The sequence below is a fragment of the Bos indicus genome, chromosome 17 (assembly GCF_029378745.1).
Source record: "Bos indicus isolate NIAB-ARS_2022 breed Sahiwal x Tharparkar chromosome 17, NIAB-ARS_B.indTharparkar_mat_pri_1.0, whole genome shotgun sequence".
In the NCBI taxonomy this organism is placed as follows: Eukaryota; Metazoa; Chordata; class Mammalia; order Artiodactyla; family Bovidae; genus Bos; species Bos indicus.
This window is the reverse complement of record NC_091776.1, coordinates 13,282,360-13,306,567: the sequence shown is the minus strand read 5'-3', so window position 1 is coordinate 13,306,567 and position 24,208 is coordinate 13,282,360. Positions and strand designations below refer to the sequence as shown.

At 42.9% G+C, this 24,208-nt stretch overlaps 1 protein-coding gene and 1 non-coding gene across 2 annotated transcripts in view; one reads left to right on the top strand and one right to left on the bottom strand.

The window, feature by feature from the left end:
* The first annotated feature begins 10,612 nt into the window (after window positions 1-10,612).
* TRNAG-UCC (transfer RNA glycine (anticodon UCC)) lies at window positions 10,613-10,686 on the top strand. Its single transcript has one exon. It is a non-coding gene; the product is annotated as a tRNA-Gly (tRNA).
* Window positions 10,687-10,745: 59 nt separating this feature from the next.
* The window catches only part of ANAPC10 (anaphase promoting complex subunit 10), a 168,799-nt gene continuing 155,336 nt past the window's right edge, over window positions 10,746-24,208 (bottom strand). Inside the window, exon 5 of the mRNA XM_070769049.1 lies at window positions 10,746-12,188. Within this exon, the coding sequence (XP_070625150.1) occupies window positions 12,144-12,188 (45 nt within the window). The 3' untranslated portion in view covers window positions 10,746-12,143. The remainder of the gene's footprint in view (window positions 12,189-24,208) is intronic.

The following is a 24,208-nucleotide window of genomic DNA, read 5'->3' as shown; positions in this document are numbered from 1 at the left end:
GTGGGTGATAACACATTGTATTCTACGTGAAGGGTGTCCCCTAGGATTGAGCAAAACCTGCATGCAGTCAAGAACTCCAGTAACCACTTCCTTGGATCACTCAGGAACTCTGTCCAGAATCTGCTGTTCATTAGTCTCAAGCCCATTTTTATACTTTTATTATATATGTATCTTAGTATTGATTTCCTCTTTGTACTTAGTATGAAATTATCATTCTTTATGAATCCTTCTGCAACTTGCTTTTTATGAAAAAACATTATCTTTCTAAGATATATTCCTATTCATCCATCTAGTTCCAGTTCATTCAATTTAACAGTTGAATAGGATGACTATATGAATAAACCAGTTTACTTAATTAGACATATGCTTTTCAGGGCACGCTCAGGGGTTTCCTTCTTTCTGCTTTTTTAAAAGGAGAGCATCGAAAGCTTTCAATAAATGTAAGCTATTATTGCACCTCTTGTTCTGCATTCACTACCTTAGTGAACAATATCTATTCTATGCTCCTTCTGTGTGCTTCCTTTAATTCAGTTATCTTAAAAGGCTTAAAACTGTGTTACCTAGACTTGGGAACTTCCCTGGTGGTCCTGTGGTTAAGAATCCACCTTCCAGTTCAGGGGATGTGGGTTTGATTGCTGGTCAGGGAACTAAGATCTCACATACCATGAGCAACTAAGCCTGTGAGGCACTACTAGGGGCCCACATGCTCTTCAGCCTGGGTGCCACAACTAGAGAAAGCCCATGCACCGTAATGAAGGCCGAGCACGCCAAAATAAATAAATAACAATTTTTAAAAATTTACCAGGCTGCCTCAGAGCACGAGATCCATGTATGATTAGGTCTGGCCAATCACAGGCAACCATGAAAGGTGTTCAACATGACAGTAAGGTAGACTCTGTATGCCTGCCATTTCTGCTGCTGCTGATAAATGTGGTCATGGAGGTACTGGGTTTTTTCACACAGTGATGGAAGGGATCCTAATATCCAGTTACTCATGAGGTTTGAGAGGCAGGGTGTCATGTATCTGTTTTGTCACTGTGAATCATGGCAGCTCTGCTGTGGGTCTGGAACTGGCAGTGGCAGCAACTGCTTCCTGATGACATGATCATCTTGTGATTGTGGCACTTTCTTGCTCAGCGGGTTGGATGGTTTGTGTTTATGGCTCAGTCATCTGTTCTCTCCTGTAGCTTCGGAAGTCATACCTGAAAGTTCAACCAAGGGTCTATTTCTTCATCCTACTAATGATTTTATTCAATACTCTATCATCAGAGATGGATTTATGTGTTTTTTATAAAAACTGCAGAAGTAAGATATTTTAACTGCTATAAATTAAGGCTACCGTCTCTTTCCGCTCAAACTTCCCCTCAGTTACACTTGCTTCCGTTGTTGATGGAGTGGCCTTAGGCATTTTGGGGTCTAGTTAAGAAAAAACTGAGTTAGGTATACATTTAGATTAACAGGCACAGTTTTGTGTTTACAATGTCTCCTAATGCCCAGTGTGTGATCTCATCTGGCTTTGTGATATGAGAAGACAGATCCAAAGATCATACCGCAGTCTGAACATGCCTGTAAGTTCCGCTGAGTGGTAGAAGAGCAGCAAAGTTTAAAACTGACAGAGCCAGGGGCCAATCTGTAGAAAACTCCCAAATCTTATAGTTCATATAAAAAAAAATAAGATAATTGACAGTTTTCTCAATTTTCTAAATAATTTGGCAATAGTTCTAAAACTTTACATGGCATTATCAATAATGAGTTGTAAAGATGAAAGGAATTTTCTAAACTATCAATAAAACAAAATTCCAGTTACAGCAAAAAGACTAAAATACCTTATTCTCTTTATAAAAGTGATACTACAAAATTACTATCAAATAGAGCACTATTTACAATAACCAAGATAGTTATCTTATAAAGCTTAAAACTATGATACCCAGGCATAACCAAGACACAGAAAATAACCCAAGGGCCTATTAACAGATGATTGGCTTAAGAAGATGTGTTATACATATACAATGGAATATTACTCAGCCTTTAAAAAGAATGAAATATTGCCATTTGGAACAACATGGATGGACCTGAGAATATTATAATTAGTGAAGTAAGTCAGATAGAAAAAGACAAATATTATATGTCACTCATATGTGGAATCTAAAAATAATACAAATGAATCTACGTACAAAATAGAAACAGACTCACAGACATGGAAAACAAGCTTATGGTTGTGAAAGTGAAAGCGTTAGTCACTCAGTCGTGTCCAGCTCTTTGCAACTCCACGGACTGTAGCCCCCCAGGCTCCTCTGTCTGTGGAACTGTCCAGGAGAGACTACTGGAGTGGGTACCAAGTCTCTTCTCCAGAGGAGAAAGGGAAAGGATAAGTTAGGAGTATGAGATTAACAGATACAAACTACTGTACATAAAATATATAAGCAATAGCACTATACAGGGAACTATATTCAATTATCTTATAATCATCTATAATGGAAAATCATCTGAGGAAACATACACATAACCGAATCACTTTGCTGTACACCTGAAACTAACACAAAATTGTATGTCAACTATACTCCAATAAAAACAAACTCATTAAATTTCAAAAAGTAAAACAAACGAATAAATATCTAGAGGATTACGAGGATGGATTCTGGGAGTGAGAGTTGAAGCTGAATATACATGTATTTACCAGAGACTGGATTCAGTGCTCTAGTGCACAGAGCTGGAAGTAGTCTTAAGTGCTCACTTACCCAGTTAACTGAACCTGAGTTCAACAGTGGCCTACACTAAATAAAGCTAGTTACTAGAAATTCCTTGATATAAGGTAGAGGAAAGTTTTCAGAGACTTGGGGAGGTAGGGAAGTCGAAGAAAGCTTAACGTGCCTGCCTGACTTACTCATTCATAGCTGTGGGCCTTGAAAGTGCTCAGAGGACCTCTCTTTACCAAAACATTGGAAATCATCACAGCCTCAATCTTTGCAGGTTGGGGATCAAGGCAGTGATATTTCTTCAGAAATAGACATTGACAGTGACAGCGAAGTCACTCAGTCGTGTCTGACTCTTTGTGACCCCATGGACTGTAGCCTACCAGGCTCCTTCGTCCGTGGGATTTTCCAGGCAAGAGTACTGGAGTGGGGTGCCATTGCCTTCTCCAGGAGATCTTCCCAACCCAGGGATTGAACCCGGGTCTCCCGCATTGTAGACAGACGCTTTACCATCTGAGCCACCAGAGAAATCACTCAGAAATAGAACCCTGAGTTAAATAAGGACAAAGCCAATCCTGAGTAGAAAAACCATGTAGCAGAAGGTAACAACTAGAGATAAAGGAATAGACTCATTACATAGAAAGCAAGGGTTTGATGATAGAACAGTTTGCTCTATTCTCCATACCACTCAACAAAGTCCCAAAGCCTCTTTGACTGATAAATGGAGGCCTGGCTTGAATCGAAATGACAGAGAACCACAGGTGCCGGCCCAGTTCCAAGATCTGAGAACAAGAGTCCCATGAATGAGGAAGCCAGGATCACCTGAAGAAGAAAGCTGAGAGCTGAGACATGGCCGTAAGCTAGGCTGCCCCCAAAGACCTGTTGATATTTACTATCATAATTGTGCCCCGGGAAAAGGGAACTATCTAGCTCTTTATCTAAAGACTTATTGGGCTCTGACTCTAAGTGAATGCTAATCCTTGAGGTCCAGCATTGCTCCTGTGGTCAACTATTAAGAAGGGGGACTTCCTGTGGTCAAGCGATACATGGAATTTTGATCCAAGTTGATCTCACACTGAGCCCAGTGTGTTCTTGAACACATCTTGTGGTTATACCTCCATACTTGTATGCAGACTTGAAAAAAAAAACAGCAACAACTAGAAGAATCCTCACATAGCTTTCTGACTTCCGGAGTTATGGCTATTATATATGGAGAAAAAAGTGTGTTAGTCACTACGTCATGTCTGACTCTTTGCAACCCCATGGACTGCAGCCTGTCAGACTCTTCTGTCCACGAAATTCTCCGGGCAAAAATACTGGAGTGGGTAGACATTCCCTTCTCCAGGAGATCTTCCTGGCCCAGGGACTGAACCCAAGCCTCCTGCATTACAGGTGGATTTTTTAACCATCTGAGCCACCAGGGAAGTCCATTATATATGGCAGAAAAGCCAAATGGAAACTTCCAGAACTACTAGTTCTTTCCACAATAGCAAACCAAAGGTAATACAACATCTCTAAGAAGAATCACAGAAATTAGTGATTATGTACAATTAATTCACATTCTGCCAATCAGATGAACTCAAGATTTGGGACACAAAAGGGAAGCAGAGCCTGCCTTCCTGTGCTCGGTATTCTCTGCTGGCAAGCATGATCATGCCATGTGTGCTGGCCCCATCCCAGGGGCCAGTCATGAGCTTTGCAGGTGTCGAGAGCCAGGGCAACATATCTGTTCTGTTGGGTGGATCACAGCAGACATGGCATTGATCTGGATCCAGCAGCAATAGCAGTAACTTTCTGACTGTGATGATTTCCTGAGTATGACAGTTACATCCTGTGACAACTTATTGACTCTGACAGCAGCGACAAGATTCTGGAGCCAGAGGTGTCTTGACCGTAGATGAGGTGGCAGCTTCTTTGCTGGCCCAATTCCATGATTTGGGGGAGTCATTTCTGAAAGCCCAGCCTAGAGTTTTTAGCCTTCTTGAAAATTCTAAAGCCATTAAATAACTTCTAATAAACACCTGTCTGCTTTATAGTTAGACTGGATTCTGTTCCTTGAAAATGAACCTGATTGATACAGAGCATACACATGTCAGTTTCTCCACAGTATATACCCAGGAGTCCACTAACTGGGTCATGGTATATACAGTCAGCCCTCCATATCCATGGGCTCCACATCTGTGCATTCAAATAACCGCAGATTGAAAATATCACCCCTCCGTTCCAGAAAGTTCCAAAAAGCAAAAGTTGAATTTGTCACACACCAGCAACTACTTACGTAGCTCTAGCTCTGTATTAACAACTATTTACACTGCATTGGGTATTACAAGTAATCCAGAGGTGATTTAAAGTATATAGGAGGATGTGCAAAGGTTTGGTGCAAATGCTATGTCATTTTATATAAGGGACTTGAGTGGCCACAGATTTTGGTATCTGCTGGGTCCTGGAATTAGTCTCCCCCATAACTGAGGGATAACTGCATACATTTTAAACTGTACTAGATATTACCTAGGGAGAAGGCAATGGCAACCCCACTCCAGTACTCTTGCCTGGAAAATCCCATGGACAGAGGAGCCTGGTAGGCTGCAGTCCATGCAGTCGCTAGGAGTCAGACACAACTGAGCAACTTCACTTTCACTTTTCACTTTCATGCATTGGAGAAGGAAATGGCAACCCACTCCAGTGTTCTTGCCTGGAGAATCCCAGGGATGGGGGAGCCTTGTGGGCTGCCGTCTCTGGGGTCGCACAGTCGGACACGACTCAAGTGACTTAGCAGCAGCAGCATATATTACCAGTTTAAACCGTATAAGGTTGTCCCTCAGTTCTGGAGAAAGATATTACTGGGCTTCCCAGGTGGTGCTAGTTAAAGAACCCGCCTGCCCATGCAGGAGACACAGGCGATCCCTGGGTCAAGCAGATCCCTTGGAAGAGGGCACGGCAACCCACTCCAGTATTCTTGCCTGGAGAATCCCATGGACAGAGGAGTCTGGCAGGCTATAGTCCACAGGGAACAAATTCAGTGAATCTGCTCATTTTTGTGTTGAATTGCTTATTTCTTTATTGATTTATGTGAGTTCTTTATATAGTATGGCTACTAAATCTTGGCTATGGCAAATACCTTCTATCTACTGGCATGCCTTTTCATTTTACTGAAGTTATTTTTTGCTAGACAACAAAGTTTCACATTAAATGTATTAAGCTTTTCCTTCATTGTTCATGCTTTTGTCTTATCTAAGAAATCTTTTTTTACATGTCATAAAGATATTTTTCTATGTGTTCTTTTAAGGTCTTGAACTTTTTCATTCTTACCTCTGTAACTGGTCTGGAATTTACTTTTGTGGATCTATGAGACAGAAATGTGATTTTATGTTTTGCATGTGGATAACTGATTATTCTGGAACTGTCTGTTAAGTGGTTCATTCTTACTGCACTAATTGTTATGCTGCTGCTGCTGCTGCTAAGTTCTTCAGTCGTGTCTGACTCTTAGCGACCCCATGGACTGCAGCCCACCAGGATCCTCCATCCATGGGATTTTCCAGGCAAGAGTACTGGAGTGGGGTGCCATTGCCTTCTCCAAACTGTTATACTACTTCTGTCCTATTCCAGGATTCTATATACTCGCAGGACTCTTTCTGGGTCCTCTAGCTTTTGATTGCTTACTTTTCTGTATTTGTAGCAGCAACACATTGTCTTAATTTTTATAAGCCTTGATATCTGGTAGGGTAAGTTTCACAGGATGTTCTCAAAAATTGTTTTGGCTATTCTAATACACAAGAAGCTATATTTGTCGACTACAGAAATGAGAGAAATTATAAAGTATCACATGACTGACTATTTAACAAATAAACGCTGTCTTTTAGATTCTGTCAATATGTTTTCCCCTGACTAAATTTATTATATTAAGTTTTTGACCTTCAACTTAAATAACTTTCGTTCATACTGGTTAACAAGCAATAATTACACATCATTCATCAAGTAGATCAGAGGATACTGAAACTCATTTTTTTAAACTTAGTTTTCACAACCATACCATTCTACCTCCAATAAAAAGCCATATTACAAAATGACATTTTCAATCTGTTTATCTCTGAGTATACTAATTTCCTTCAGTCCTGAAAGATGTATGTGCACTTGTATATATCATTTATCTTTTGATTTGCTTTACCTCCAAGGAAACTATTGTAAGAGTAAGTCTGTTTCTCATTTAAATTGAAGATTCATACAAAGCCCTCCATAGAAGAACTTCCCTACCAGTCCAGTGCTTGAGATTCCATGATTCTCCTACAGGGGCTTGGGTTTAATCCCTGGTCAGGCAACTAAGATCCCATATGCCAAGTGCTCAAAAAGTTTAAAAAATTCAAAAAAAATATAAGTAAATAAATTGGGCCAAGATATTTTTTAAAAAACTGTTAAAACAACAACAACAACAAAGCACTCCATAGAACTGACTCAATTAGCGCTCATAACATCCATATGAAGAAGGGTCACATCTGAGTTTATGTTACACGGCTTCACAGCGGGGTTGGTCACCAGAAAGACTAAGAGATAATGGTCAGCCCCAGTCACCAACCTTTTTAAGAAGTAGTGGGTGGAGCAGGGCTGGGAATTAAGGCCCTGCAAAAACTCTTGAATGAAGAGATTTGATGAGCTTCCAGGTTGGCTAAATGCAACTCCACAGGGACAGACGCTCCTGAACTCAGGACCCTTTTAGACTTCACCAATGGACCTCTTCATCTGGTCGTTCCTCTGTTTCTTTTGTAACAAAATGGTGCATGCGTGTGTGCTAAGTTGCTTTAGTCATTTCCAACACTTTGCAACCCTGTGGACTGTAGCCCACCAGGCTAATTCTGTCCATGGGATTCTCCAGGGAAGAATATTAGAGTGGATTGTCATTTCCTTCTCCAGGGGATCTTCCTGACCCAAGGATAAAACCGGTGTCTCTAAGTCTCCTGTATTGGCAGATTGGTTCTTTTCCACTAGCACCACCTGGAAAACCCAAGTATATGTTTACTGGAGTTTTGTGAGCCATTGTAGCATATAGTTAAGCCTGAGGAGGGGATTATGGAAACCCCGGATTTGTAGCCAATTCAGACAAAAGTTGTAGGTATGCTGGGGACCCACCAACTGTGACTGGTGTCTGAAATAGAGATGGTCTAGCTGGACTGAGCCCTTAACCTGTGAAGTTTGTGCAAACTCTGGGCAGAGTCATAATTGAGTTAAGTTGTGGGACATCCAGTAGATTTCACCTGAAAATTGAGTTGCATTGCTTTTTAATTTTTTTCAGTATTTATTTTTATTATTTATTTGGCTATGCCAGATCTCAGCTGTGTCATGTGAGAGCTTTAGTTGTAGCATGAGAACTCTTAGCTGTGTCATGTGGGATCTAGTTCCCTGACCAGGGATTGATCCCCAGGCCCCCACATTGGGAGCATGGAGTCTTTGCCCCTCAACACCAGGGAAGTCCCTGAGTTGTTCTGTTATGGGGAGAAAAATCCCACACATCAAAAGTGATCTATTTTGACATAGAGAACAGACTTATAGATACAGGGTGGGCAGGGTGGGGGTTGCTAGAGGAAGGAGAGGGTGAGATGTATGGAGAGAATAACATGGAAACTTACATTACCATATGTAAAATAGATAGCCAATGGAAATTTGCTGTGTGACTCAGAGAACTCAAATGGGGAGTCTGTAACAACCTAGAGGGGTGAGATGGGGAGGGACATGGGAGGGAGGTTCAAGAGAGAGGGGACATCTGTATCCCTATGGCTGACTCATGCTGATATTTGGCAGAAAACAACAAAATTCTGTAAAGCAATTATCCTTCAATTAAGACAAATAAATAGAATCAGATTAAAAAGTGATCTGTTTGAGACGGGAGAGGAACAGTGATTTCCCAGAAGTAGGTACTATTATCTCATGTCCATTATTCAGAAGAGGAAAAGAAGACACAGAGCTTACACAGCAGGGCCAGGCCCTCCCTGCTAATAAGTCCCACAACCGAGGCTTGAATCTAGGCGATATGGCCTCATCTCTTTTAAACAGGATAACCCTACTGCCTCTCATTAAGCTAATGATCATAGGGGTTTATATTGATAGTGACAACCAAAGGTAAGTACTTATAAAGGAGAAGGGCAAGGGCTATAAAGGAGAAGGAAATGGCAACCCACTCCAGTATTCTTGCCTGGAAAATTCCATGGACAGAGGAGCCTGGCGGGCTAGAGTCCATGGGGTTGCAAAAACATGGGCACAACTTAGCGACTAAAGCACCACCACAAAGAGCTATAAGAATACTTAACAAAAGGACATGACCTAATCTGGAGGGAATGGACAGGGAGTTAGAAAAGGTTACACTGAAGAGAAATATTTTAAACTGAAACCTGAAAGATGAGTAGGGTTTAGTTCCATGGAAGTCTTTTTTTTCCCTTCTTTTTTGAGAAGAGTGTGGGATTAGTGAAAAGAACCTTCTAGGAAAAGGGTAAATGCAAGAGTACAGTGGTGCCTTTGAGGAAGCCACTGCAGCTGGAACTCAGACAGAGGCAGAGTGTGGTGTGAGCTGAGCGGGGGGCCTGGTAGCCCAGGTCAGCCTGGACATGGGGGCCCCACGAAGGGATTTGGACTTGATCCTTCACCTCCACGGGGTTTTAAGCCAGGAGTGACATGAACAATTTGTGGTTTTTAAAAGGGGTGTTGAATACAGCCAAGTAGGCACAATACTAAAATTTCATTAAGAAAGGAAAACTTTTAGTAAAAATTACCCTAAATAATTACCTTTATTAAAATTTTCCTGAGAGGCTACCAATGTATCATCAAGATTTACATTTCACATGGAATCAGAATAACAGAATAAAGAGCACAGCCTTAAAAGAATTCCTATCAGACTTTCATCCCATCTATTCAAATCTCTCACTGCATGATTCAAGGCAAGTTATGCCACTGTTACGGGTCTCAGTTTCCTCATTGGTGAAATGGGAATAGTATTTACTTGTAGGCTTTGGTTAACACCATTTCTCTACCAACAGCAGCCCTCTAAGACTTAAGAAATTTAGTTAAATTTGGTCCAACTCTTCAGCCTGTGACCATTAAAATCCCTTTCTATAACTTCCTGTAATGTCCCATGGCCATAGTAATCTCTACTTTGGTATCTCTATACCCATCAGGCAACTTCAGCATATCAATCTGGAGGGAAGCCTCAGGCCCTTGCAGGTTCACCAAGTTTTCTGACCCAGACATTGCATCAGTTTCACAAATGTATTTGAGATTTAGAGGGAAGGGCTAATAGAGCACCCTGAGCCCCAGGGTTTCCCACCTCACCGGTTCCACCTCCTATCTCCCTCTTGTCTTTGTCTCCTTTTTTCTCTGGTTCAACGACAACCTAAAAAACCACCCCTCTACTTGTTCAGAGGAGTTCTGTCCCACCTACATCCTCCCACTGTCTCACCTTGCCAGTCACTTGAGTATTATTCTGGAAAGACAGATTCTTAAGAGAATTTCTGGTAAATGACTTTTTTTTCATGAACTACATGAAAAATTTTTAAATGACTAAGTATAGATGGTGGGCTTCCCTGGTGGGTCAGATGGTAAAAAGTCTTCCTGCAATGCAGGAGACCTGGGTCGGGAAGATCCTTTGGAGAAGGGAATGGCTACCCACTCCAATATCTTTGCCTGGAGAATTCCATGGACAGAGGGTCACAGAGTCAGACACGACTGAGTGTCTTCAAACAAGCTTACTTTACATAGACGGTAGCTGCTGTTATCAATATCTTTATTATGATTATTCATTGGTGCAGATATTCTGTTTCTTAATATGCAAAAAAACATGCCTTTAACTCTTTATTTAGGCTCTGGAACCATCAGAGTCTCTCTGATCTAGGATGACTGCATTAGTTAGCTTCTTTGCTTAAACAAGGAACCTCAGGAATTCCCTGGTGGTCCAGTGGTTAGGACTCTGTGCTTCCACTGCAGGGGGCACAGGGTTCGATCCCTGGTTGGGGAACTAAGACTCCACAAGCTGTGCAACTCGACCGAAAAAAAAGAAAGAAACTCAATTGATAATAGCTTTCAAAACAATGGTTTATTTTTTCATTGACATTTCTCGGGAACTCCAGGTCCACCGCAGCTGTGTTTTTAGCAGAGGGTAGGCAATGGCCCTGCTCCACGTGTCTTCACATTCGGGAACCCAGATTAAAGAAGCAGCCCCTTACATCAGAAATGCCAGCCTCACAGCAGAAGGGAAAGAAGTTCAGAATAAAACACACAAGGGCTCTCAAGCCTTCTGCTCAAACATGACGTAGAGGATGCCCACTCACATCCTATTGGCTGAAGAATTCCCGTTGCTAAGCTCAATGTCAATGAGATAAAGTGGAGACTGAACACACAAGTGGATAATGGCCAGACCTACGCAATAAAACCCTGACCTCCAACCTCGGCAGCAACTGGCCCAGGAAGCCAAACCACAACATCTGTAGCAGTCAGCTCCACATGGTCAGCGCTTGGTCAATGACTGCCAGATTTTTTTGCCCCTGCTTCCAACTCAGGATTGACCAGAGAAGCCAAATATCCTCCCAAACCAATCACACAACATTCCCCGTTTCCAGCGAGCCTGCCTCCAGGGTCTCCATGCCAACAACCTCAATCAGTATACCTGAAGCCTTCCTTTTCTTTCACTGTAAAATAGCTCTCCTGCTCCCTTGCCTGCCTTTGACTCTCTGCCAAAGGCAAGTGATGGAGGCTGACTGCCTTGCTATGCAACAGCCTCTGAATAAATAGCCTCTGTTTGTTCTCCTTTGGGTGGTCTTTGCTTCTTTCCACAAAGTACACCCTTCCTATGGTGGCAGGGAGGATGGGGAGGGTTCCTGCAAATCACATGGCAATGAGTGAGGATGAACGAATCATCTTCTTTAAGGAAAAGGGAGAGTAATTAGAGAGGGGACAATGCCACAGGCTACCTTAGTCCACCCTCTGGATCATGGAGAGTTGCGCTCATCCTCCGCACATGTGCGCAATTCCATCCAATCACGCTCCAAAGTCCAGGCTCTCCTAATTGTCTCTATTCCATATCTGGGTAGGTCTAGTCTCTGTTCAGAGACACGGACTAAACCAGAAGTTACAAACACAAGACACAGTAGTATCTCAGAAACATGATAACAGTAAGAAACACCCTTCAGAAAGAAAGGGAGATACGTACTGGTCACTTACCGATAACAATGCTAACCTCCGGGCAAAATGTTGCAAAGGCCTCCTCCTCAGTGGAGAGGAAGTGCTCCTGGATCCAGCACTAGTTCTACTTCCTACAAGTCATTCTCTCCATGGCTCTTGCCTCTGCCCTCCCAGAGGACCTTCTTTTGTTATTATCCTCCCCGACCTCATCTGCAGAGGCCACTGGACAGTATCCCCTCCTTTGTGGCCGAGCACTGCTAAGGACACTTGCTGAAACGGTGAAGAAGACTTTATTCAGGACCACTTCGATTGTTGCTGAGACTCCTGATGTCGAGACTCCTGAAATAGGGGAGAGAAATTGGGCTCAGTTTGCAGATAGCAAGCACAAGTAGGGATTTACGGTCAATAAGCAGAATGAGGGGGTCAGTGGGTGGAAAATTACTAAGAGGAAGACATCAAGGCGAGAGGTACTTGCGAAAACAAGGTAACATGGTTCTTGCTGAAGGCAAGCCAGGGTGATCAGATATCAAGGGTGGGAGACGAGGGATTGTTTGACCCAGATACTGAGGGGGATTCCTCCCAGAAATGGGAGGAATTCTCGATAGAGTGGAGGTGGGAAGGGGAACTAGTCAAAAAGAGGGCTGCTGAGGGTCTTTGTCAGCATCCTTCTCAGCCTGCTTTCTGCCTGTAGATATTCAGGGACCCAAAGGTTTGCTTTTATGTTTTGAACAGTCTTTTCTTTTTTTCTTCTAATTCAAGCTGGTAGCTCTTTTGACGATCTCTTGATCTCTCCCCCCCCCCCCCCCCCTCACACCGCACATACACAAAATACTCTTGGCTTTATACCTATTTGATTCCAGTTAGAGCCCTGTGCCACACCCACGGTTTTTTTTCAAGACAGTCCTCTGCGCCTTCCCTTATAGGTAGTTCAAGATTGTTGGTCTTTTATCAGATAGGCCTGCCCTTCTCTCTTTTCTCTGATCCACTCTGTCCAGTTGAGACAATTTCTTTGCAGGAAGGGGATGCCATAATATATTTAGAGATTTTAACAAGGGATGTGGTCATCATGACCTTTGACCAAGATTAAGTTGTAACTGACTGCTGTTACTCCCAGAACTCAGAGCATTTCTGCTGCTGCTGCTAGGTCACTTCAGTCGTGCCCGACTCTGTGCGACCCCATAGACGGCAGCCCACCAGGCTCCCCCGTCCCTAGGATTCTCCAGGCAAGAACACTGGAGTGGGTTGCCATTTCCTTCTCCAATGCATGAAAGTGAAAAGTGAAAGTGAAGTCGCTCAGTTGTGTCCGACTCTTAGCGACCCCATGGACTGCAGCCTACCAGGCTCCTCTGTCCATGGGATTTTCTAGGCAAGAGTACTGGAGTGGGGTGCCATTGCCTTCTCCGCAAAGCATTTCTAAATTTTATCTTTTACTGGTTGATGGAAGAAATGGTTATATATTTCAACCCTGCAAATCTCAACACTTCTAAATTCTCTTTTCCCTCTCATCCCAGCTTACATAATTCTTTTCTGAGTTCACTACTTTCCAGTTACTTGCCTAATCTAATCTATCTAATAGTAATTACGGCACTTCAGGGACATTCTGTTTTACAACATCTTAACCGAAAGTCATGGGTACATTCAGTGTATTTCTGTCTTCAAATGATCGTGGATGGACAATACACCAAATAATCACCATTCCATATCATATTGGGTAGGCCAATCAATTCGTTCAGGTTTTTCCATATGATGTGACAGAAAAGCCCAAAAGAACATTTTGGCCAATCCAGTAGATTGCCATTCTCCCCCATCTTTAATTAAAGTTTTCTTGCCATATACTGACCAAAAGCCAATGCCACTTCTTGTAAGATTTTCGTTAGGACAGCTTTGCTATAATAACAAATGATCCATCAAATCTCTGTGATGTATCAAATAAAGGCTTTTTTTGGGCACTAGTGTTACATGTAGGCTGCAGGTAGGTTGCGCGTCTGCTCCACAGGACTTCTCATTCTCAGATTCAGGCTAGGGAAGCAGCCCTTATAAAGGATATGTCATCCTCAGTGGCAAAGGGAAGTAAATCGGTGGCATAGGTAAGACTGAGTTGTAAATATAAATGCCAACTATTTATATCTGAGCACATCTGCTCAGATATGATTGGCCAAAGTAAGCCACATGGCCAAACCCAATACCAATGGGACAAGGAAGAATACTTCTTTTTTTTTTAATTAATTAATTTTTTTTGGCTGCATGGGGTCTTTGTTGCTTTGTGTGGGCTTTCTCTAGCTGCAGACTGGGGGCTACTCTTTGTTGTGGGGCTCCAGCTTCTCATTGCCGTGGCTTCTCTTATTGTGGAGCATGGGCTCTTGGCTCTTGGATTTCAGTAGTTGTGGCTCAGGGGCTTAGTTGCTTCTCCATGTGTGGAATTTTCTGGGACCAGGGATCGAGCCCGTATCCCCTGTATTGGCAGGCGGATTCTTACCCACTGTGACACCAGGGAAGCCTGGAAGAATACTTTGTAACCAGTGGGAAATGCAGGGTAAAAATGTACAATCTTCTCATAAGGAAAGGAGACTAAGTAATTGGAGAAATATTAAATAATAAAATTGACCACATTGGTAAAGAATAGAATTTTTGAGAACTGTGCCTTTTCTCAAAGCAAAAGAATTAATGAAAGAGTTATAAAAAAAAATCATCACTAACATTGTGATAAGGAGAAGAATGCTTATGTATTTACTTATTTGGCTACACCAGCTCTTAGTCGCGGCATATGCAATCTAGTTCCCTAACCAGAAATCGAACACGGGCCCTCTGCAGCAGGAGGACAGAACCTCAGCCACTGGGCTACCAGGGAAGTCCTTCCTTTTGCTCTTGATTGCTTTGTTTTCTCTTCTTCTCTAGTCATCCATAAAGTGTAATATGTTGTATGGAATAAAAGAAAAACTGTTCCCCATCAACTCTGCGCATTTTGCATTCCTAAGACAACCAGACCAGGCGGACACTCAGTGGCAACGGAAAGGTAAGATTATAGAGTCCACATTTCAGGGACATAAGCCTATTCCTTCTTCCTGCAACTGATTAACTTTCATCAGCAGACTAGGCCAGTTCCTGGAAGGGCATGCACAGAGCAAGCCCATGGCCACCCTTCCAAAATAAGAGTTCTCAAAGTACAAACGTAACCTACCTACACATCAGCAGCCACATGCCCATCGCCCTCTATGTTAGTCTTTCCCTAGGGTCCAATCTGGGGGGCAGACTCAGCTTTCTTGAACAGGGCAGCTGTTCGTTTATATGTGCCTTTGTGCCAAAGAAGGAAGAAAGGTGTCTTCTCAAGGTGGACCAATTAGAAAAAGCACCATTAAAAAAAAAAAAAAAAAGTCCCTCATTCCCATCTGGCGAATTAGTAAAAGATGCCCCTGTGGGAGAGCCCATGGCTTCACTGAAGAAAGTACCTTTGTGGGATGAAAAAAAATGCACCCCTGGCTCCCGGCAAACGCAGCGCTCAGCCAGGGTTCCGGCTTGGCAAGTGCAACGTGGCTTTGACGGCAGCCCCCACTCACCTCCTGGACCAGGCGCCTTTGTTCAAGCGCACAAGAACACAATTATGAGTGACAGCCCTGCATTTGACATTAAGCATGGGATGCAAAACCCTCATGTAAAACTTGTCCAAATGAATATTTTCCCCCAATAAATTTCATTCTCAGCTGCTGCAGACCAGCGTTGAGTGGTTTAATTAAACTCCCCACTGACATGAGCTGGTCACTTGCATCCATTCTCTATTGAGAAAGGAGCCTTAGGTAACTTAGTGGTGCGGGCACAATAAGACCTTTCTCTTCCATGGAGGTAATATGTCATGTTTAGTGCCCTCTAATGGAGTTATTTATGTGCTTCCTTAATGCAGAAACAAGCTGGTGAGCTGGGGAGTTTAGGTTTTCTTTTTTTCCCCTCTCTTTCATTATCGTTTTGCATTTTCTTCCCCTTTCTGGTTCGATCCTCCACATTCAGCTCTTCCCCCTTTTCTTGCCAATTGCCAGTAACAGTATACTTGAAAATGTTCACAGGATTTTCTCCAGACACCTGCTGTCAAGGACCACGTGTAGGCCTGTCCAGTAAACTGCCTCTCATTAGAGAGATTTGCCATATGCTATTATAAAGAAGTCATTCTTCAGCCACTTTGCTTCACACAGCATCATTCTCAGTGCTGCAAATGTACAGATTATTTCATGTTTCACAACACTCACAAATGGAGTTTTAACAACAAATGATCAACAAACTCAGACTATTTACTTTTGGGAGAAGCCAGTGTCAAAGCATTGCAGCGGCCTGAACTGCAACGTGAGTTCTAATTTTTCACATTTGAACAGTATCCACTCTAGCGATGTGTGTGTTCAAAGTGCAGAAAGAGTGGCTGGTGACTTGTTTTTCTTAAAATATACCTCCGCACAGTAGAAGCAGTCATGAATAATCTAGGGCCACTCATCAGGAGCCACACAAAGTACGTAAAATGGAAAATAAAAGTAAATAAATCAATGTTTTAAAAAGCTGCTTGGTTCTCAGATTTATCAGTGTAATGTGAAAATTTATTTTTTAAATAATATCTTTTGGGGGAAAACTTTGTTAACATTCAAGAAATTCATCTATTCATCAAGCAGATGAGAATCACTGTGCTTGGTTATTTCAGTGTCACCAAACTGAGTTTCTATAGCTTTAATAAGATCGTTATGTATTCGAGCTGCACTGTGATCCTCTTGAGGATTCAAAGAGCAAGTTATGTAGACATGTGTGCTCCCCAGGCCTTGTCCTTCTCAACTTTATTTGGTGTGAAGATAAAAAAAAAAAGAAGGATGTTTTCAATTATTAGTGACAGAGATCTCAAACCAGACTAGGCAGAATACTACAGAATAGAAATTAGTTCACATATTAAAAGGCCCAGAAGTCAGGAGGGTTGTGAGATTGGTTAAGTCAGTGGCTAATGATATTATCAGTTCACTCCATCTCTCCACTGTTGTTAGCTTTATTCTCAAGCTGGTTGCAAGATGATTTTGGCAGTTTCAGAGCTTGCGTCCTCAAATTACAGATGACAGACTTTTCTGTCCTGTGGATCTCTCCTAGGAGTAAGAAAATGTGTCCAAGAGGCTCCCCTGGGAGCTTCTATATCTCATTTCTGAGTCACCACTGGCCAAAGGAATGGGATTACCCTTCAGTGGACTAGACTCACTGTTGGAGCTGGGGAGGCATCAGTTATCCCCAAACATGTAGCTCCATGGTATCCGGGTAATACTTTCACAAAATTGCACTTTGATAGAAAAGAAGGAAGAACATGGATGCTGAATAAGGAACCAATACAATCCTCTCCGATAGCTAACTCTGCAAATAGCTTAATTAATCTTAGTAAAAGTGCCTCCAACACTACAACTGAAATCTTGATTATAAAAACAAAAAGCTCCATCTTCTCAAGAGATTGTCTCGTTTCTTCATGAGGTTTAATATTAAGAAGAAAAAGAAAAAAGAAAAGTCCTATACATTCTTGGGGATGTACTTTTGGAACCCATCAACCTCAAAACTAAGAACTTTCTCACTATCTTTACAGTAGATACTTGGGCTCCTTTTAATTGCTAGGTACTCACCATAGAGAAAACCAAGTGGATTTATGGTCAATATGAAGACACTGAGAGTCTAAAAAATTGTGAATCTTCTCAAAAGATAAGGGAAACATTTCCAGCTTATTATTATACATGATTTTTTCGGACCCTATATTTACAAATCCACAAACTTTTGGATCAATGTGCAAGTATTCTACAAGTTTTTTAAATAGTCTGGGGACTTTACTGGTGGTCCAGTGGTTAAGACTCTGTGCTCCCAATGCAGGGGGCCCGGGTTCAATCCCTCGTCAGGGAATTAGGTCCCACATGCTGCAACTAAAGATCCCATATACTGTAACAAAGATCAAAGACCCTGAGTGCTACAACTAAGACCAAGCACAGCCAAGTAAATAAATAAATATTTTTTAAAAATAGTCTAACATCTTGCTTCTCAAAATATATCCCTTGGACCAGTAGCATCAGTCATCTGGGAGCCTGTTTGAAATGCAAAAATCTCAGGCCCATCCCCAATCCTACAGAATCCACATTCTAACAAGATTCCCGGGAGATTCGTAAGCACATTAAAGTTTGAGAAGCACTAACCCCGGGCTGGGCCTGGAGTGGAAGTTACAGTATGTCGCTCTACTAGTGTAAAAGGGGTTTTGTTGAGAGAATTTCCTTTAAGGATCTTTTATTCCTAAAGGAGATTAAAGTACTATATGTAGATGGGGGCCCAGATTTGAAGGCTTGAGACAAACCCTCCCTTAGAGGGAAAAATGCAAGACAGTCCAAAAAGGAGATAGAGGTGTTGAAAAGGGCAGAAGAAAAACAAGAATATTTACGGATATCAAGGGAAGAGAATGCTTCAAGACAGACTGCACTGAAAATTATAGAGAAGTCAAGAAGGGGACACTGAGAACTGATGATTAGATGATTATTTGTGACTATAAGAATGCAACACTGTAGAGTGGCGGGACAGGAATTGGACGTTATGGAGACAAACCAGGCAAAGTAACAGCAATGAAGAGGCAGTTGCTTAGCTCCAGAATCAGATTGTCCAGGTTTGAATATGGATTTCAACCTTTAAAAATGGCAACTTTGGGCATATTGTTTAATCCTTCTGTCCCAATAAAATAAGGATGATAGGGACTTCTCTGGTGGGTCCGAGGTTAAGAACCCACCTTCCACTGCAGGGGGTTCCGGTTTGATTTCTGCTCGGGGAACTAAAATCCCACATGCTGTCAAGGGGCAACTGTCTGTGCTACAACTACTGAACCCAGGCCCTGGGGCCCTCATGCCATAGTTCGAGAGAAGCCTGTGCGCTGCAACCAAGATCCTGCACACACAACTAACACCCAGTACAGCCCAAAATAAAAAGAGGGCAAAAATGTTCTTAAATACTTGTGTGTGAAAGTCGCTCTGGCATGTCCGACTCTTTGTGACCCCATGGACTGCAGCACGTCAGGTTTCCCTCTCCTTCACCATCTCCCAGAGCTTGCTTAGACTCATGGCCATTGAGTCAGTGGTGCCATCCAACCTCCTCACCCTCTGTCATCCCCTTCTCCTCTTGCCTTCAATCTTTCCCAGCATCAGGGTGCTTGCCAGGCTCCTCCATCCATGGAATTCTCCAGGCAAGACTACTAGAGTGGGTAGCCGTTCCCTACTCCAGGGGATCTTCCCAACCCAGGGATCGAACCCAGGTCTCCCACACTGCAGGCGGATTCTTTACCCTCTGAGTCACCAGAGAAGCCCAAGAATACTGCGCTACCGGAGAAGCGCGTTTAAAAAAAATAAGGATAATGTAAAAATGTCTACATCTTAAGTTGCTATAAAGACAAGAGTAAAGACCTTGTCACAGAGTAAGTGTTCAATAAATATTAGCTATTACTAAAATTATGAAAAAAAATAAAGTTTGAGAAGTACTACTATAAGGCTCCTAGTGCCTAGAGGACACAAACACAGAATGTGAAATCTAGCAACTACAATGTACTGAAATCCACATCATTTCAGCTTTCAACTTGAGGGACCAAGAAATGAATATCGTGGACTCAGACAACAAACTCTTGTTCATTTCTAATCTCTGTTCCATTAATCCAAGTATCAAGATTCCATTTAAAGTCATGGACTTATAAACAGGCCAGAAAAAATGTCTGATCCTTTCTTCTGATCATATGAAAGTCTAGACATTTGGACATGGGTTTAATAGTATACTGTGGGAAGACTCAAGATCAGAACTTGCTTGGAGTCATTTATATAAATGCTGGCACTATTTCCACCAAAATAGGGACTCAGGGCAATATGGAGGCCAACGCATGGCTGGTGCCCAGTAAATAGCCCCCTGTTAATTTTTTAAAATGATAATAAGGCTAAAGTTACAGACTGAAGTTTGTTCCTATGGTTTGATCATTTGGACAAGTACAGTATGTTCAGTTCAGAGGCTTATCTACCCCACAGTTAGCACACTCCCCTTCTTGGCATTTCTCTCATTTCCTCGAAAAGCCTTTTCTAGAGAAACTTTAGATCAGAAGCCAAAGAAAATGCAGCTCAATTTGCCCTGCTCCCCATGGAGCTCCCAATGACTGAAGGCTTTCATTCCCTTCTCTCCCACATTAATCCTGGCTGTGCCTTAGCCACCGGTGTTGCCCTAGGTTTCACGGTGAGAAAGCAGTGGATTTGCTGGGCTGGTCTAGATGAAGTTAGCAGGCTGCTGCTTCATTTTCATGGGCATTTGTTTTGCTTTTCCTTTATAAATTTTTAAAAAATAATTGTATTTGTGTATTTATTTTGGGGCTGTGCTGGGTCTTCATTGCTGCGTGGATTTTCCTCTAATTGTGGAGAGCGGGGTTACCCTTTAGTTGTGGTGCGCAGGCTTCTCGTTGCCATTGCTTCTCTTGGGGAGCACGGGCTCCAGGGCACGGGGGCTCAGTAGTTGTGACTCGTGAGCTCTAGAGCTCAGGCTCAGTTGTTGTGGCACATGGGCTTAGTTGCTCCGCAGCACATAGAATCTTCCCCCATCAGGGATTGAACCCGTGTCTCCTGCATTGGCAGGTGGATTCTTTACCACTGAGCTACTAGAAAGCCCTGCTTTTCTTTTTTTGATGCTCTAATTGTTTTGTTTCACTGCACCCTCTTGATGAAAAATATAACAAAATGTGCATAAAGATATGGTCAAGTCTACAAGTGTAAGATCCACGAATGTATCATCCCCCACTTCTCACCCTCTTTCGCCCCTTTGTCCTTCATCTGTTCTTTGTCAACGTTTCCTCCCACATCATGTCATTTTAGAATATTTCACTTCTCTCCTATCTTCCGGCCTATCCCTACTGCGGGTCCTCTGAACATATGACCCTGTCTGCTGCTTCACCCTCAGACATCTGAGGCTGCTAGGTGAGAATTCTTTGGGTTCTGACCACCCACTCCAATTTCTACACATCCTTATTTCACTTCCTTCCTCCAGTCTCTTTGTATCCTATTTTCGGACACTTCCTCCTACCTCTATTCTCGACCCCTTCTGTAGTCGGCTGTATGACAGTCACCTAAAAAGAAATTTCATGTCCTACTCTGTGGAAGTGTACATGTTATCTTATTTGAAAAAAAAAAAGGGGGGGGGGTCTTTAAAGATCTAATTAGGTTAGGATCTTGAGACAAGGAGATCATTCTGGATGATCCAAGGTGCCCTGAAATTCAATAACAAGTGTCCTTGTAGGATGTGTAACAAACAGAAGAGGAGAAGACACAAACGCATAGAGGAGATAGTGATGTGAAGATGCTGCTGCTGCTGCTGCTGCTGCTAAGTTGCTTCAGTCATGTCTGACTCTGTGCGACCCCATGGATGGCAGCCCACCAGACTCCCCCATCCCTGGGATTCTCCAGGCAAGAACACTGGAGTGGGTTGCCATTTCCTTCTCCAATGCATGAAAGTGAAAAGTGAAAGTGAAGTTGCTCAGTCATGTCCGACTCTTAGCGACCCCATGGACTGCAGCCTACCAGACTCCTCTGTCCATGGGATTTTCCAGGCAAGAGTACTGGAGTGGGGTGCCATTGCCTGCTGGTAAAGACTAAAGGGATGAGGCCACAGTCAAGGAGTGCCAAGGAAAGCCAGCCATCTCCAGAAGCTACAAGACGCAAGGTAGGGGGACTTCTCTGGTGCTACAGTGGATAAGAATCCACCTGCCACCGCAGGGAACATGGGTTTGACCCCTGGTTCAGGAAGATCCTTCAATGCCGTGGAGCAACTAAGCCCATGTGCCACAACTACTGAGCCTACTCTCTAGAGCTCACAAGCCACAGCTATGGAGTCCAGGCACCTACAGCCTGTGCTCTGCACCAAGAAAAAGCCACCAAAACGAGAAGCCCACCCAGGGCACATCCAAAAGGAAGAGACAGGAAGTATGAAAAGGGTAAAGTCAAGAGGGATTGTTATGACGATTCCTTGTGGGTTGGCCTGCTCCTGTATCTTGGGAGTGTCTGTTTAATAAAAAATTTGTCTACTTAAGCTGTAACTTGTCTGCTGTTTTAAACCCTTTTAGTCCGTTGTTCCAAATTTTTGTTGCACTGAGACAAGAACCGAGGGAGAGAAATAAACTGACCTGACACTTAACCAGGAAAATAATTTCCCCCTCTTGGGCCCAGATTGGGCAGCTTTGCTAGCAGTGCCTTTCAGATTGGAGGATGTTTTCATGCAGAGTTCCTCATCTCTGACAGACTGAGACAGGCCTGAGACCTGGGTGGGACCCTTTGCTGCAGTACTGCAAACCTTGCACTTAGACACACCTCTCCTTGAGATACAAAATTCAAAGAAACCATATGGGACTAAAAATAAATGTGTGCATGCACTGGGGCAGTCCTGTACCAAAAGATACAAAATGACAAAAAATAAAATAAAAAACCATTTCTGCCATTTCTGAAGAGCTAGGAGCAAAACACTGGGTGTTAGGAGCAAAAGTAGGGTACTGCACATGCCCCCCTGAACTGAACATCACAAAAGAGGTGGGCAAACCACCTAAGCCACCTCTCCAGACCAACCTCTGGTCACACCCCTACCCTCACCCCATATAAGGAATGAGCTCGCTGCCCCTACCCTGCTGGAGAGCAAGCAAGGGAACACGTTACTTATTTTCACTCTCTCCTGCAGCTGGCACAGGGGCCCCAATAAAGCCTTGCTTGAATCATTCATCTGGCCTCTAGTGAATTTCTATGGATTGGGGATGGCCAAGGACCCTAGTCAGTATCAAGACCACTGAATACTTGGTGCTCACTGGGGGGTTCCATATGGTCTCTAAGACTTGGGGAATACGAGGAAGATGCAAACATGCAGCTAATTCTCCTGCTGAGCCATGAGTAAAAGCAACCTGGTTTGGTTCATAGTTTCCTTCTCAGCTGCATTTACAGGAGTGTGGCCAGACAGCCTAGCAGTGGCATTAGTCGCTGTCACTTTAGAGATTGTTTGGCTTCACGATAATTATTTGCCTAGACAGGGAAGGAAATGGCCATGATACTGAATTTAAAAAGTTTGGCATTGGGTTAGCAGAGGCTGGAATTGGAAATGTTTGGGCAGAGTATCCATCTGAGGGCCTCAATGGGAGGCTGGCCAAGAGCAGAGGTAGCAGAACTTAGAGATCACTGGGTACTTCAGTCACTGAGGAAGACGCCCATTCTTTGTCTCAAAATCCACACTTCCTGCTGCCCCAGTGCAGGCTCTTGTGATGGAACAAGGTGTACCATTTGTGTTGGCAAAGGCAAACACCCAGGATAGACCAGCAGATAAACAAAAATGATCTTCCTCTTGTGTTAAGTTAAGGCACTATTTGCCAACCCCCACCAAAACCCCAGAATCATTCTAAACTCTTATTTTCTCTCTTCACCTCCCACATCACATTGATGACCCAGTTCTGTCGATTCTAGCTCTGTAACATGTCCCACATATGGCCCTTCCTCTTTTTATTTTTGCCACCTGGCACGTGAGATCTTCCTCTACCAGGGATCGAACCAGTGCCCCTGTAGTGGAAGCACGGAGCCCTAACCACTGGACCTCCAGGGAAGTCTGATATCTTTATCTCCATTTTACGGCTTTAGTTCAAGCTGTCATCACTTTGTACCAGACTCTTTGTACCATTACTCTCCTCAAGTCTTGCTTTCTTCCATTCATTACCCGCTTTGCTATGAAACTGATCACATCAGCCCCACACCTAAAACTCTTTGGGGATTCCTATCTGTGAGACAAACCCTGTGCTGAAATATGCCAGATGAAGCCCAATACAATCTAGCTTCTGCCTATCTCTCATCTTACGCCTTTCCCCTCCTACTGTACCACCAAGGACTCCAAGATTGAAACATCTCCAAACTCCCAACTGTGTAAACTGTACACAATTCAATCATAGCCTTGATAGACTTTATTATATTTGTTTTCATGTTTATTCCCCCATTCCCCCAGCACTAGATTACTAAATCATTAAAGAAAGAATCTCTCTTCTTTCAGTACCTTGCACAGTGCTGAACACAGAGGAAGCACTCAAAAGAAAAAAAAAAAAAAAAAAGGAAACTACTTGCTAAATATGTCAACGAATGAAGGGATAAAAATGTGAATCCTCTTTACTGTCTTAGAGCCATGCCGGGCATGCTGGAATGAACCTGGCACCTCTTCCTAATGCATCAAATTTACACAATGGGAAGTCATTTTAAACATTTTACATTAAAGTAAGCAAGGACTTGTTATGAATCGTAGTATAAACATTAATTAATATTGGAGGTAAAGTATTCAAAGAAAATTTGAATATGATTTGG